The 15,671-nt window shown below is 51.9% G+C and overlaps 1 protein-coding gene across 5 annotated transcripts in view; it reads left to right on the top strand.

The window, feature by feature from the left end:
- The window catches only part of ADGRD2 (adhesion G protein-coupled receptor D2), a 28,241-nt gene that overhangs the window by 1,541 nt on the left and 11,029 nt on the right, over nucleotides 1-15,671 (top strand). For 3 of the 5 annotated variants that reach the window (XM_014942785.1, XM_014942781.1, XM_014942784.1), the window contains exons 1-19: nucleotides 1,251-1,344; nucleotides 1,432-1,495; nucleotides 1,881-2,111; nucleotides 2,813-3,466; nucleotides 3,986-4,084; nucleotides 4,562-4,647; nucleotides 5,006-5,287; nucleotides 6,581-6,692; nucleotides 7,100-7,234; nucleotides 7,512-7,632; nucleotides 8,356-8,461; nucleotides 8,727-8,782; nucleotides 9,526-9,652; nucleotides 9,765-9,868; nucleotides 10,648-10,750; nucleotides 11,333-11,486; nucleotides 12,279-12,412; nucleotides 13,020-13,135; nucleotides 14,444-14,564. In XM_014942785.1, the coding sequence (XP_014798271.1) occupies nucleotides 1,297-1,344; nucleotides 1,432-1,495; nucleotides 1,881-2,111; nucleotides 2,813-3,466; nucleotides 3,986-4,084; nucleotides 4,562-4,647; nucleotides 5,006-5,287; nucleotides 6,581-6,692; nucleotides 7,100-7,234; nucleotides 7,512-7,632; nucleotides 8,356-8,461; nucleotides 8,727-8,782; nucleotides 9,526-9,652; nucleotides 9,765-9,868; nucleotides 10,648-10,750; nucleotides 11,333-11,486; nucleotides 12,279-12,412; nucleotides 13,020-13,135; nucleotides 14,444-14,564 (2,853 nt within the window). In that variant the 5' untranslated portion in view covers nucleotides 1,251-1,296. Of the gene's footprint in view, nucleotides 1-1,250; nucleotides 1,345-1,431; nucleotides 1,496-1,880; nucleotides 2,112-2,812; nucleotides 3,467-3,985; nucleotides 4,085-4,561; nucleotides 4,648-5,005; nucleotides 5,288-6,580; nucleotides 6,693-7,099; nucleotides 7,235-7,511; nucleotides 7,633-8,355; nucleotides 8,462-8,726; nucleotides 8,783-9,525; nucleotides 9,653-9,764; nucleotides 9,869-10,647; nucleotides 10,751-11,332; nucleotides 11,487-12,278; nucleotides 12,413-13,019; nucleotides 13,136-14,443; nucleotides 14,565-15,671 lie in introns of those variants that run through there. The other 2 variants (XM_014942782.1, XM_014942783.1) reach the window with 1 other exon arrangement.

Here is a 15,671-nt window from a genome sequence, read left to right on the forward strand (position 1 = left end):
GCGGGGCGGGGAGCGGGGCGCGGGCGCGGTAGCCCTGCGGAGAGGCGCGGTAGCCCCGCTGTCCGTCGGGGCCGTCGGGGCCGCCCAGCCGGTTCCCGGTGCCCCCCCGGCTCTCGGGCTTGTTCCGCCGGCGGCTGCGCTGGAGGAACCCCCCTTCCTGGAGACCCTTCCTCCCGGCAGACCCCCCCCGCCGCCCTGTTTGTTCTGCCGCGACCATCTCCAGGTGCCCTGTGGCAGCATCTTCACGGGCTTCCACGGAGAAGTGGCGAACGGGGGCTGCAGCTCTGGGGGGCAGCGGGAGGTTGGGGGTGCCCATCTGGCAGCAGGGTGCCAGGCTCCGTGGGCAGCCATCCCCGGCTCCCATTGCTCGCTCATCGGATGAGTGCAGGGCCAGACGTGCAGCTCCCCAGGGCTCGGAGCGACGTTCCGTGGTTATAAAGTCGCTGCTGAACTTTGGAAGACTGTTTGAGAGCATATTGAGAGTCTGGGCTGCAGAACCCATCTCCTGAGTCCCTTAGCAGCAAAGTGCTCGAGCGCGTGCGTTGGCTGTGCACACAGGAGAGCCCCAGCCAGAGCAAAGAGATTACTCACGGCTGGCGGTGTCCGTGCCGAGAGACAGCTTCTGGTCTTGTTTGCACTGGAGATGGCATTGCCCGTTTCCGTGTTTCTATCTTTACATAACCCTTTTCTCCGACTTTACTGGGTTTTCTAGGGCGGTGCAGCCAGGCTTCCCCTGCAGCGGAGCAGAGGTGCTGTGATGGGCACTGCCCACAGCGTCCTGACCGTGGGCACGCTCTGCCATGGCCCCGTGGGCCTGAGCTCTGTGTTTGGCCACTGGAGCTGGATTTACTGGTCTGCAGGTTCTGCTCTGGGGCTGCAGGTTCTGCTCTGGGGCTCTGGGGTGTTCCTGTGGGCTTTGAAAGAAATGGGAAAAGCCGCCTAACTGTTTAACAGTGCCATTTATGATGGCTTTTTTATGTAGTTAATGCAGATAAAGAGGCTCTGCCAACCCGCCTGTCTATTAATATTGCACATCTGTATATATTTTATGATTAATTATTCTGTATCCTGGAAGCAAATGTTAAACTGAGACCTTGAGTTCTTTAAGAAGAACTGAGAATTATTTTGACAGGTGTTTTAGAGAGAGTCCTTTCTCTTTTTTTGATTCAAGACTTTCTGAGGAAAGCAGCCCTGCCTGAGAACTGGCTTTCTGCAGAGGGCTTCTGTCTCTGCAATGCATCTCTAGTAATGTTCTGTTTATTTTAGCAAAGGGTGAAAGCTTTCCAGCTGGTCAGCATGTTTAGGAGAGACTTGAGACGTGATTCTTGGTTCTTCAGCTTTCTGGTGAGTTTTACAGTAATTTTTATAATTTGGGTATTTGAGATAATGTCAATGCTTCATATGACTGTTACAAAACATCCTCCCCAACAGGTCGGTAGCCTGTCCAGGAGTCTCTTTGCCTTTGCAGCCCTTGCCAAGAATCAGACTTCTAAAGGTTAGTATTTTTATGAGTACATCTGTATGTTTTTACAAGCAACATTCAGCACAGAGAAACAACACATAAAGAAAATTTCTGTCCAGTGGCAAAAAGAAAGGTAAAGAAACTTTCTGGTACCCTGTTTTGTGCTTGAAATTATATTTGTATAGCTAAGTATTTGCTTGGCTAAGTATGAAATTATTGTCTAAAATCAGGTAAGTATTGCTCGTCTTTGTGCCGCTGTATCTGCGAACAAAACAGATTGTTTTGTGCTTGCAAATTGCCCCAGGCAGCATTTCCAACTGCTGGGGGATGCGGCAGGAGACTGACCCTGTGTGTCTGGAGCACGGAGGTGGGTGGGAGAGGCTTTCTGTTTCCCCACATGCTGTCTGTCTTTCTCCAGGTTTTGCTCCTGTCACCATTGAGACCTCGAGGCACGTGTACGAGTATGTGGCCACTGCTGTGGACTGGTGGCACGCGGACAGAGCCTGTGAGCAGCGCTTTGCTCAGCTGCTCTTCGAGCCCCAGGACAGTGAGCGAGGTTCCTTCAGCAAACTGCTGCAGACCCACCACGTCAGAGGCTCTGTCTGGCTGAACGAAAGGGACGGGGTCCTGCACAAACCCAAGTGGAGACGTGAGTATGAGTGGGCTTGGACTGTTTGGAGACGTGTTCACTGCTGGAGCTTTTTCATCCTGAAAAATTAATCTGACTGAAAAAGTTGGGCCTCTAGTCACAAGGGGGACTGGCAGCACGACCGACAGTGATCCCAGCACATCAGCTGGGCACTGGCAAGGTTTTTTAATGCATTGCAACAGAAGGGAGTTGCAGAGGGGCTCCCCTGCTTTGTCCTCCTGTACCATCTCCTGCCCAGCAGGTCTGGCTCTGCTCAGCCCGGCCCGTGTGACCTGCGGGTCCTGCAGAGCCCTGGCGTTGGAGACAGGACCAGGAGAGCGGGCGTTCCCCAGCAGCAAGGCACCACATGGCAGGTGCCTCAGAGGTTTTATTTGGCTGTGTTCTTGGTTGCTATAGCATGGGATACCTGGGAACATGCTGTCCCTCCCATATTCATTGTTTGCAATCCTATTTGCTTGAAAACGAAGTTTCTGGAAATGAAATTGCTGAAATGGCGCAGACTCAGCTTGCCTGCCTCCCTGCTTCCCTCCAGGGAGGGAGGAAGCAGAAGCCTTGCTGCATCCTTACAGGATGTCCTTGCCTGCAGGGTCCATGAGTCCTTAGCTTGAGTGGGAGGCAGACAAAAATGATGGTTTCTTCCCAGTGGAACAGGCTTTGGCCCTTGCTTCTTCCTTTATTCTGTCTGAAATTTCTCCTTCTAGGGGACCACATTGTACCTGTCCTGGTGTTTGGAGACAAAACAGACACAAAATACGTGAAGGTGCTCTCTGACTTCCCAGCACTGCCTGCTGTCACAGCCTGCGCCCACCTCCAGTGGGACACCAGGACCCAGGAGATTGCTACCATCTTCTCCTACGCTGTGCCGGCTTTTATTAACGAGTTCCAGCTCCGAGGCTTTGTCGACGAGGAAGGCTTTGTCCGGTTTGCCCTCATAGTCCACGGGCACCATTCCCCATACCTGCCCGTGTTCCGTGCTGATGGGCAGTGGCACCACTTCTGTGTGACCTGGCAGCAGGAAAATGGGACCTGGGCCATCTACGCCGATGGCAAAAGGAGGGCGTCTGCCAGCGGCTTGTGTGCTGTGGGGCCGTCTGCCCCCCAGGCCATCTACGGCCAGGGGACTTTCATAATCGGGCAGGATCAAGATTCCCTGGGGGGCACCTTCAGGGAGAAAGAGTCCTTCAGCGGGAACATCACCGACTTGCACATCTGGCAGAGAGTCCTGGGCGCGGAGCAGATTGAGAAGGTTCGGTCGTGCTGGGTGGTGGAGCAAGACCTCGTGTATGGGTGGAGCTTGAACACTCTGGAGGTTGAAAGCACCGTTGAGGAGATGACCGCGCGGTTCCTTTGCCCAGGTAGGTCTCATTCCCCTCAGTGCTTCGGCTCCCTCTTGGAGTGGGGGGGCCAGAACGTGGGGATGGTCCGAGAAGCCAGTCCCATCCTTAGAGAGGGAATTCGGTGCAGTTTGTAGAATGATGCTTCTGCTTGGGGAAGGAAAGCAGAAGCACATTCAGAGCTGGGCTGGGCAGTTTACAAGTGGTACTTAAAGGCACATCACTAACCCCTTGGTCATGGAAGACCCCTGCAGTGACCCTGGCAAAGGCAGCTTTTCAGATGCCCTGGGATAATTTATTACTGATAAATCACAAACTCAGACCTGGCACTGCCGCCTCCTCCGAGTCCCTTCTGGAGAGGATTTACTGCAGTTTCTGAGCCCCGTCCCTGCTCTGCTCTGTCCCCGGGGCTGTGGAAGGAACAGTCCCCAGCTTTTGTCTTCATGGGGGTTTGTGGATTGCTGGAAGGGAACGTGATGCCTGCCAGGGATGGCGTGTCTCTGGGGGACCTGGGTCTTCTGTTTGTGTGTGTTTCCACAGGGCCTGTCGAGGAATGCCGAGTTTTTGAAGTTGGCAGCAGTGGATTCAGTTACGCGTCTTGTTTGCAGTCTTTGCCTTTTATGTGTCGCTACAGAAAGGGTACAGCATCTGTTCTTTATTTATTCATTACTTCCACGGCATTCGCTCCTGGAGGTCCTAGCTAGGATGATGGCCCGTGTTGCAGAAGCCTCATGTCTGCTCTTGCAAAACCTGCTGTAGCTGTGACTTTGCTTCAGTTGCATGCTCTCTGACGGGTTACTTTGCTATTCTCTAGTTGAGCAGTGGTTGTACATGTTACATGGCTTCTGGATGCAATGCTGTAGAGTGCCTCCAGTCCAGTCATCTCCAGACTCGTTGGCCAGGGGGACGTGGGGAGGAGACAGAAAAGAAGTGTCAGACTGTCTCTCCAGATGGGATCTTGTACTAGAAATAAAATACAGCTGTTAAGCCTCCTTGCCCTGACTGTCCTACGAACTTACCCACCATCTGAGGACCGTTCCTCAGGCTTTGAACACAACACATGTTCACCATGCTGCTGGACACCACACAATGGTTATGCCTGTGTTTTATTCTCAGATGCATACCGGCAACTGAAAAAAGCTCAGCTGGAATCCAGGCATTCACTTGTTGGCCGTGTGAACACGCTTGCAGCGAGGACTGTGGTGAGTCCTGCAGCCCCAGCAGCAGCAGCAGGAGCTGCTGGGGTAGACTTGCTGGCACCTACCGGTGTTTGAGGTCACTTTGCCAGCAGTTGTGCCTGTGGCCTTTTCCGAGTTGCTGTCGGAGAGTGTGTAACTGGTGCTGTGACCAAACAAGCTTTGGGTTGTCTCATCTCACTGAGGTTGAGACTAGACAAGAGAGTTCAAAGTGTCAAGGCAGACTCTTTTCCCTAAGATACCCCTGGTTGGCCAAGCAAGTGTCCTCACACCAGTGAGGATGTGCAGGCCATTGCCAAGGCATAGCTGGTGATCAGGCAGAATGAGGGCTCTGCACTGAACTAAAACGTCTTTTCCGTGGCAGATTCCTGAGAACGTCTTCACAAGTGATGTCCAAGACATGAACCTCTCTGTTGCTCTCGGTGCTCTCGATGTCTTAACAACTGTTCTGAGGGAAGCAGAGACACCCGTGCTGGAGTCCTCTGACCTCCTTGCGGTGCTTCAGTTACTAAAGCAAGTTTCTGATGTGGAAGTCCAGGAGGGAGAGGATCTGGAGATGTTGGAGCAGTTGGGCCAGTATTACGTGGAAGTGATGGAGTTAATCTTGGAAGAGCAGAATGTTGAAACGTGGTCCTCAGTCAGCCAGGTAACGGTGTTATCAGCTCTCTGTGTGTCACATCTGCTCATCTTGTGTGTGCAGCTCCTTGGCCTGCTGTATGACCACAGGCTGGGGACCTGGCCTTGCATGGTCACATCTAGGTCTCTGGCTGTATTCTGGAGCTTGTGAAACTGCTGCAAGCATGGGCATAGAGCCTCTTTGACAGCACAGACAAGGGCCAACTGCCTTACTGTCGCCCCAGTTGTTGGACATGCAAACAAGTTCTTCTGCAAACCAGTGCAGGCGAATGGTGCCTTCCTTGCAAGCCCCTCCAGTGGTTGTCTCAGCTCTCTTCAAGCTTCTCCGCTCTGTCAGCCTGGATTTACGGGGCTACACACAGTTTGCAGATTCCTGGTGCTTTGTGGATTCTTTGCTCCCACGTCCTGCTGTCTCTGGCAGGGCAATGCCCTTCGCTTTATGGTTTGTTGTATTTTCCGTGGGTGGGCTGCCAAGGAGCTCTCTGTCATCAGCCCCCACGCTGTTCAAAACACCGCCAGGCTTTGTGTGAGGGATTTCCATCATCCCGCCCCCATTTCTTCATTAGCATCTTCCCTTCTCACGTGGGTCTTTTGTGTCTGTTGTATGGTCTGCACTCTCCACTTGTCTCTGGGAGATGTGTGACAGTGTCTGGCCTGGCCAGTGCTCCAGGAACGAAGCCAGGGACCTCCAGAGATGAAAGGATGCTGAATAGTTTGGTTTACCTCATCGCTTAGAGTTGCTTGGGTCTCCGTGGCCACAATTACTCAGAGCTTCTTGATAGTGGCATAGAACCAGCTCTGGCCCCGTGTAGCTGGTGCAGCAGAGGTATCTGCTGAAGGAGAAAGGCTTTGAGTTTGGGTGGTGCTCGTGCTGCCCAACACATGCAGGACCTTGAGTAATGGGACCCGTCACCCACTGCCCTTCCAGCAACAGAGTCTATTTCTGGGTGAAACCTCTTCCAGGAAGAGAGGATGCTTGTTCTACAGCTTTCCAAAAGTCAGGAATCAGGTCTAAAAAAATCTACCTTCTTTCCAGAAGCTTACTTATTTATTTTCATGCTGTTTTGATGACTCTGTATAAAGACCAGCAAGTGTCCTTCATTGCCAGTCTTGTCTTTGTTGCTGAAGGAACTGGGAACATCCTTTATTGAAGAAATCAAAGAAAAGAAAAGCAAAAGCCTTGAGTCCCGACTTCTCTTTTTTTTTCTACCAAGGACCAAGCATTTAAGAAAACTTGTGAGCTGTGGGCAGCGTGAGCCGGTGGTGCAGGTGCTGATTTCCTTTGCTTTCTCTGTGTTGGCAGGTTATCAGAGGGCCCATGGCTGTTGTTGAGCTCTGTGACAGGATGGTGTCACACTTAGCCCCACTGCTGACCGCAGGGAGGACAAAGATCACGATCCAGCATGGGAATGTTGGTGAGTGGCACTGGCAGAGCTTGGGGAGGGCATCTCACCAGGATCCAGCTTGGTCATCCCGTCTACATCCCAGTCCAAGTCCACTCCTGGCACCTCTCCTCCTTGGGCTCATCTCTTGCTAACCCTATGGCCTTCTCCCCGTTCCCTGTGTGCAGAAGTGTCACAGTGTGGGAGACATCTCTCACACTGTGGGTTGTAAGAGGATTGTAAGGAACGTTTGGGCGCAGGAGACAAACTGAGCCTGGACGCACATGGTTTGCACTGAAAGGGATCTGGCTGCTGCTGCTGCCGTGGGTCTTGGCTGGGGATCTGGTGTCCTCGTGGTACTCTGCTGCTACCTTCTGGTAGCAGAAGCTCTGGAGGAAGGCTGAACCCTGTTTCAGTACCTGATTTTACTTCTCCCACAGGGATGGAGGTCAGGAAGCTGGACATGAGCGGGCAGGAGCTGAGCAGCGAGGCGTACCTCGTCCAGAGCCCTGAGAAAGGCAGACCCGACCTCATTGAAGTTCCTGCAGAAGAAATGCAAAGACTGAAAGCCAGAGGTAGGTTATGAGACCTGTGCTTCCCTGGGTCCTCCCAGGAACTCATTACCCTACACACATGCAATTTGGAGAAGTGTGGGGAGGAGATGCCCATGGTGAAAGGCAGATGGGCTGTGGGGGAGGGATTATCTACAGCCTCTCTACAGGCCCAGCTTGGAGCTGGGGGTGCCCTGGACCCTCAGCATCACACCCCCCCCGAGGGCAGCGGTGCTGGAGCAGGGGCTGCTCAGAGCTGCCCTGGTGCTCACATTCATCCCGCAACGCTCTCTCTGCCCAGGTCTCCGCAGGGTCATGGTGAAAAACATGTGGTTTGGGTACAGCTCCCTGCAGCACTGCCTCTCCGGCGCCCGCAGCAGCACTGTCTTCCAGGACATGGCTGCCTCCGACGGGGGACAGAAGTGAGTGAAACAAACCCCCCCTGCACCCCTGGGTTGCCCCCTTAGCACCACAGGGTGAATTCATTTCCAAATCTGTGTTGAGTATCTCGGTGCCTCTGTTTTGGGGTCACCTCCACCCTGCTCCATCCCACCCCGTTTGTCCTTGTCCCTGCTTTCTCCAACATGTTTGTGGAGACCAGACCATGGGAAGGTGCTCCCGGGGCAGTGCTTTGTGGAGGCAGAGGCCCTGTGTGGTGTGTGTCCCTGTGCACTGGGGTGACTCTTCTGCCTGCTCCTCCTTCTCCATCGAGGGTACCTGAGGCAGGATTGGGATGGAGCCTGGGGTCCCTCGGGCTGGGGCAGAAGCTGCAGGAGCCGGGGTGCCTCCATGGACAGGGCTGTCAGAGCTGGGTGGGAGGCAGAGTCCTGCTCCCGGGGAGCTCTGAACACTAGGTGGGGATGGCAGCCCACACATCCCGCCACACAACGCTCCTTCTCCGGGCCTTCGGCTCGGCTGTTGCCACTGCTCAGCTGCCAGCCGCTTAGGATGCTCCTGTGGCCATGGGGGGAGTGGAGCTGTTTTCTGTTTGCCAGGTAATCTGGGGTGCTTTCTGCCCCGTGCCTTTGCTGGTGGCACCGAAGCGCTCCAGAAGTGGCTCCAGATCTCTCCAGCTGTCTTGTATAATGTGTGACCCGGTTTTCTTGTGGTTCCCGTGCCCGTGAGCAGCGTGCTTTCCCTGGCAGGTACCCAAGCACCACGGTGGGCACTGCTATCATCTCCTCTGCTCTGCTCAGCGACTACCAGGAGATTAGCACGTCCGTGCGCTACCGCCTGCAGCACCGCATCCAGGTACCCCCACCCGGGGCCGTGCTCCCCAGCAGCATCGTGCAGCCTGACCCCGAGGCTGTGTCCAACCTTGGCCCAAGGATTCCCAGAGCTCCTGGACTTAGGGGTGTCTCCCGTGCCCAGGTCTCTCACCTCAACTCCTGTTTCCCTGGGGAGGTGTTTGTCTTGTGCTGACAGACCTTGTTGCAGCCGAGTGAGTGAACAGCATCAGTCCATGTCCAGTACCCACATGGCTGTGTAACCTCTTCTTCTCCCTCTCTGCCTGCAGGACCTGCCCAATAACCTGCTGGGGCCCGTCTGTGCCTTCTGGAACTTCAGCCTCAGGTGCCTTGTTTTGGTTTGGGTCCCTCCTAGATTTATGAGCTTTTATTTCCACTGGAAAACCAAACACAACAATATAAATGTAATGGTAAGGGCAGGGATCTGTAATTCTTTGCCTGCTTTGCATGCTGGCATCCTCTATCTGCCGGAATAGAGCGTTCTCCTGGGAAGATTTCATTTGGAAAAGTCACTCACAAGCAAGTGACCTTTAGTGATGTATATACAACTGAAATGGAAAGCCCTAGTTAATTATGATTGTTGCCTGCAACAAAGAAGTGTTGGTCCGAGATATATAGCCCAACAGACCTGCAGGACTCCCAGCCTCATAAATACTGCTTGGCATTGAGATGTGTTTTGCTGAATGTCACTGCAGTGAGAGCGTGAGATTGTGATGTATTATGGATCAGTAATTAAGTCATTCAAGTGCAAACAAACTCTTTAGAGTCCAAGTCTTGTAATCGGTTTGGGGAAGGTGGGAAGAGGGTGTTTTCGGAAGCAGCTGGTTACTGCACAGACAGTTCCACTACCCCTGCTCTGAGTTTGATCTTCCCTTGATCTCAGCAAATCTGCTGAGACACAGGATGAGCCAAAGCGAAGTCCAGGTGAAGACCTGGCTGATATCCTCCTCTATCTCCTTTCAACTTTGCTTCTTTTGGGAAAATGAAATTCCCTTAATGCCTTGGCTTTCTGCTGAAGTGGGTGGTAATTTCCATGTGTTTTCTCTGGGTTTTTTTGCTGCACGTTAGCCCAGATGCTGGTGGGATGTGGTCCACAGCCGGCTGCTCTGTGGTGACATCTCTCCCGGACTCCACTGCCTGTTTTTGCAACCACACCACGAATTTTGCTGTCCTGCTGCAGGTGTACGAGATGCAGGTCAGTGAGGAGCCTTTCTCTGCTGCCCTGTGGAATGGGGGCCAGAACTGCCAGCAATCTGTGGTTAATCTGGGGGGGGGTTGTGTCTTCTGTTATTTCATGGTTGGAGCAGAGGACCGCCAAGGAGGAGCTCACGCTGCAGACCCTGACTTTTATTGGATGCGGAGTTTCCTTCTGTGCCTTGATGGTGACCTTCATTTTATTCTTGGCAGTTGGGTAAGAAAAATCCAGACACTCGTAGCCTTCTCTGTATTTTTTGTTTGATATTTTGCTTCAGCACAAGTATCCAGGTGAGGTATCCTTTGTCAGTGTGGGGCGATGCAGGTGTGTGGGGAGGAGTGGGGGGCTGCACTGGTGGTCGGTAACAGGGGGAGGGAGGGGAGCAGTTGCCATTGGCTTGGGAGGGGACCCGCGCTGGTTGTTTCTGTGGAGGTGCTTGTATGAGCTGTGCACACACCCGAGAGTCCCTGGGAAGACTTCTATCAATGACCAATAATGTTTACCATAAAAGCTGCTCTGCTGGAGTTAATTTTTATAAAATAAATGGAGCGAAGACTGTTTCTTCAGTTGCCAACTCTTCTGTGTCACTTGGCAAGCACAGAGATCTGCCTGGTGAGCACGGCAGTGTCTCCTCCACCTCCTCCTCATTGCCTGTTCCTTGGAGCACTAGCCAGGGTCTGTGAAGCTGTGCCCAAGCATGTCCCCAGCACCAGGAGCTTGCCCAGCAGGGCAGCCCCTTGCCTCTTTGGACTTGTCTCTGCAGCTGGTAGCGGTGAGATGGCAGGTCACCCAGGCAGGTCTGCACAGCCCAGCAAGGACGCGGGCGGACCCTCACACCCTCTCATTTCACCCATGAGCAGCACGCTCTAGTGGGAGGTGTCCCTGCCTGTGGCAGGGGGTTGGAACTCGATGATCTTTAAGGTCCCTTCCAAGCCAAACCATTCTGTGATTCTATGATTTGACTGCAGCTGAGGGCTTTCTCTCTCTGTCCTCAGTGTCCCCAAGAGTGAACGAACAACCGTGCACAAGAACCTCATCTTTGCATTAGCTGCTGCAGAAGCTCTGCTCATGTTCAGTGAATTGGCCAAGAACAACCAGGTAGGCTCACCACAGTGTCCTGTACAGCCAGCGGGACAAAACCTGCTCCAGCATCATTGTCACAGCAAACAGAAGTGTAATCCCTTTTATTAATGTTTCGTTAATTACCTGTTACTTGCATCTGGGAAAGAATTGTGTCTCTGTTTGGAGATATGCACATATGCATCATGCAATCTGTCAGGAAAATTCACCTCCTGACAGTTTGTTTCTGACAAAAAAGTAATTCAGGAAATCTATGTAGTTATAAAACAGCAACATACAGTTCTGTCCCCTTCTGTGTCCTCTTCCACATCCTGGGGCTGGATCAGGCAGCTCTGAGTTGAGAGAGCTACAAGGGAAGTCCAAGAACTGCAGGAAAAGATGCAGTCAGTTCCCTCTTCTGTGGTTTGCGATGGTCACACACATGAAATGAGCTGCAGCAGTCATGTGTTGCAATTTTAAGAACTCTTCCTGGGGCTTGTGGATGTTTAAATACATTTTTGCACATTCTGCAGGTTTGGAGGTTGCGCTCTTCCTCCTGACCACAGACGTGCTCCTGGAGGACGACGACTCCTGAAATGGTGTGATTTCTTTTCTCTCCAGGTGTTGTGTTTCACAGTCACTGCCTTCCTCCATCTCTTCTTCATGGCAGCCTTTTCGTGGATGCTGGTAGAGGGGCTTCTGCTGTGGAGCAAAGTGGTAGCCGTCAACATGAGTGAAGACAGGAGAATGAAGTTCTACTATCTGACAGGCTGGGGTATCTACAGACTGCTCTGAGCTGGGCACTCAGAAAAATGTGTCCATTTCTTCCTCTAGCAAAAGTTTCAATAGGAGAGATTCCAGAATGTTTGGTTTGTTTCCATATGCAAGTCGGGTACCACTGCTCTGCAGAGGCTTTCTTACCTTTATGTGTCAAATTGCTGGTCTTAGGATGTAAGTTAAAAAGCATTTCTGCTATTTTTCTAAACCCAAAAGTTCAATACAAAAGAAACTGCAGAAGAAAGTTTATGGTAAGTTCTTGTTCTGGGATAGCTTTACTAGCCTGATAGTGATCGAAATATAAATATGGTCCAGACTAAGCACCCTTTATTCTGAGTGCAACCGTTAGGGACGTAGAATTCATTTGAATAAATTGAGTTTCATATCAAAGAGGAGCCTCTTCAGGTCAGTGCTCCTTGCAAAACACATGCCTAGTTGGACATGGGACAACTGGTTCAAATATTTTGGATTGTTTTATGTCTATGATTGTCCATTTCGTTAAAAAAGCAATCCGAGGAGTAAATTGCTTTGATCAGGACTCAGGACTTGGAATGCTTTGTACCTCAGAGAGCGATGCTGACAGCGTATAAATCTGGTCTTGTAGAGCTGGGAGAGATTTCAGCCGCAGTAAATTGATGTTGCTCGTGGGGTTTCAGAGGCTAAGCTGCCTCACGCTGCAGCGTGTCTGGTCACGGGGGGTTTAAAGCAATTGTCTAGAGCATGGCTGACCCGCACGGGTCATCTCTGCTTTTTCCTGGGGTTTAATTTGTGCTTTTTTTTTTTCCTGCAGGCCTTCCCATCGTTATCGTGGGTGTGACCCTCGCAACTTCCTTTAACAAGTATGTGGCAGACAACCACTGCTGGCTGAACGTTCAGACCAACGTCATCTGGGCCTTTGTTGGGCCCGTTCTCTTCATCCTGGCAGTAAGTGCCAAGACCTGCCCAGAAGGTGGGATTCCTTCGTGCCTGGTTTTAGGAAAGCGTTGCAGGGTCTGGGGGGTCAGCACTTCTCCAGCTGAGGAGCTTGCTTTGTTATGCTTTATATAGACTTTCACAACACAAATAAACCTCGTGAGACACGGCAGCTTTTTTTAGAGAAAAAAGTGCTTTAAGGAACTTTGCTGACCAGTTCTTGTATTGGCTGCTAGATTAGGAATGTAGCTGAATGTGTATGTTGACTGTGACATTGCCTTAGCTAAAGGCCTGGTTTTAATATGGGAACATCTACATTCTTGAAGTAGTATCAGTATCATTAGACAACATGGTAGCAGAAAAAGATGCAAAATTTAGGGGGTCTAGAGTAGACACTGAACCGGGAAGACATCCTGAGGGAGAAGTTTTGAGATAAGTTTTATAGATTTCATACCTGTGTGGATAACTCTTTGGAGTATTTTACTCACTGCTTTCTCAGGAGTGATACGTTTGTCCCCAAGTTCTGACATGTAATTATTGAGTTCCTGGCAGAAAAGTCTCACCCCGGTGGAGCTGAGGTAACAGAAAGTGACTGGGTCCAATGGCTCTCCTCTGTCAGGTGAACACCTTCGTGCTGTTCCGGGTGGTGATAGTGACTGTGTCCAGTGCTCGCAGGAGATCCAAGATGCTGACACCCAACAGCAGCCTGGAGAACCAGATTGGAGTTCAGATATGGTGAGCAGGGAAGGGGTTTGCTGTGGCTGGTCTGGGTATGAGTTGGTGGAATTATTTTTAAGTTGAGAGTCTTTGTGTTGGTGAAGTGAAAGACCATGAGTTGGAGGAGTCAGGACAGAGAGGATTTTCTCCTCCAGAGTAACTGCATCACCCAAAGGCAGTCTGTCTGCTGCAATGCCCGTGCTGCTGAGAAACCCAGCCAGAACTTTCAGTCTGGGGAACCTGCTGCTGGACTCCCACGTGTGCACTCACGCTCCTAATTCTCACCACTTTGGGCTGGGAGACCCTTGGCAGCATCTGCTGAAATCAAAGCAGAAGCACCTTCTCTCTTCTTCACAGTTTGAAGGGGCCATAACTGAGTTTCTCTCCCACCCGTCCCCTCCTCAGCACTTGTGTGTGCCCCTCAGTGGGATGCAGTGGTAGAGGGTGCTGGGGTTTGGGCTGTTCGCCATTATAAAAAGCATTTTCTAGATGAGTTTGGGACTTGGTGGATGGAAAGTAACACTGGTGGGGAGAGGCGGTGTGAACTTCTGTAATCAGTTGATATAGAGAGACCTCTAAAAATCTGCTGCTTGAGTCATTACTTTATCATCCTCTGTGAATCTTTATTGTTGTTAGCTGGCGCCGGATACCCCTGCTAGACACGCATTGTTCCCCTCTATCATAAATAAATTTTCCCAAATTTACAGAAGCACGAAGATAGGGTGTTGCTGGAGGGCAGGGTGACATCTATATGCTAATAAAACAAATACTGAAAGCCATCCTTGTAGCAGCAGCTAGGGGGAAAATAGCTGTTTTCTCATGGCTGATGACGCCAAAGAGCTCCCTTTTTGCTAACTCTCAGTGATAAATAAAGAGCTGGGCTGGCACACAGGGGGCTGAGAAGTGAAATGTTTGGTTTCCCCCCTCTTAACTGATTTTGTTTGCAAAGGAATTTGTTCCATAGCTACCATCTTGGGTGCCTCTTGGTGGACACGTTGTCTGAAAAGCACTTGCTGGGGGAGGAGAGCTGTCTCCAGCATCTTCTGCAAGATACAGGCCAGGGTGCTCCTAAACCCCTGGAGGTTTTCCAGGGCAGATCCACTCAGTGCTCCATAACCTAACATAGATGCCCCAGACAGATCACGAGGAGACCTGGGGCAGGGTTTGCAGAGCCAGGAAGGGTGTTTGCCAGGACACCCTGGGTTCAGGGATGTGGGTCATGACAGGGACCCCCGTGGAGAACTGGTGGCTGGGAGGTGGGTGCCAGCGCACAATGTTTTGGCTTTGAAGTGTGCCCAGGTGACTCTGAGCTCTTCTTCCTGGCAGGGCCACAGCCAAACCCGTCCTGGTGCTGCTGCCCGTGCTGGGGCTGACCTGGGTGTGCGGGGTCCTCGTCCACCTCAGCATCATTTGGGCCTATGTCTTCATCGTGCTGAACTCTCTCCAGGTGAGTCCTCTACCAGGTGGATCCTCATATCACAGCCAAGCAGGTACCTGCGGTTTCTTGTGCTTCAATGTACTCTACATGTCCTAGTAGTTGGGGACATTTGTCGGCTCTGAAGCCCAGCCAAGCTTTCCCAAGCCACTGTGCTGTTTTTTCTGAGGAAACTGAGTTCATGCTCCCCGGAGATGAAATGCAACCCTGGAGACCTTGTTCATCTAATGGTCCTTAGATGCACCAGTCTCAAATGTCTTACTGGTGCCACAGCTCCCAGTGCCTGCTAAGAGCTGCACTGGAGGCCGGTGGGTGCAGGAGGGACAGGCTGTGGGCTGGTGATCAGAGCCTCACACGGGGAGGCTGGGAGTGTGTGTGCTGTTTCTAGCTCTGACTTGCAAGACCTTGGGTGAGTACTGCCATCTCCTTCTGAGTACTGCCATCTCCTTCAGCCTCTTCGTTCCTCTTTAGGCAGCATTATTTGGCTACATTTTTAAGACTATTTGCTTGTCTTGGTGTCTTCCAGGGCCATGGCTGTGACTACCTTACTTCAGGGATGTTATTAATATGTTAGTATTAATAGGGATCTCTATAGGGCAGAAAGTGACCCTGGTGTGTAAAGCAAAACTTCAGATTTGCTTCTATGTTTACTGATTTCATCAAAAGAGTTTAAGCAGCCTGTATGTGGTTAAGACAGCAAAGCAAATTGTATTTGACACAGCCCCCAGGAGCACTCAGTTCTGCACTGAGGTAGGACAGTTCCCAGGACCTCGGGATATCTGAGACTCAGGGACACATGGTGACAAAAAGTCCCAGAGCATGTGCTCTCCACCTGTGATTCAAAGCATCAGCCCCCTTTACTGGCAGAAGCTTTCCAGACCTGGAGAGAAAGCAGCTGTAGATGGAGCTAGAGAAGCACCAAAGGCCACTGCTGCTGCCATGGCAGGAGGGGACGGTCCAAGGCGGGTGGTGGAGGTCCCTGCAGGCAGCTCCTGGGGACAGGGACCCAGCCAGGGGCTCAGCCCAGACCCCGGGGCTCAGACTATGCCAGGATAGTACCTGGGGGTACCCACCCCAAGAACAGTGCCAGGGGTGCCCACACCCCCAGGATGGTGTCTG

The sequence above is a fragment of the Calidris pugnax genome, unplaced genomic scaffold, assembly GCF_001431845.1.
Source record: "Calidris pugnax isolate Ruff unplaced genomic scaffold, ASM143184v1 scaffold102, whole genome shotgun sequence".
Lineage (NCBI taxonomy): Eukaryota > Metazoa > Chordata > Aves > Charadriiformes > Scolopacidae > Calidris > Calidris pugnax.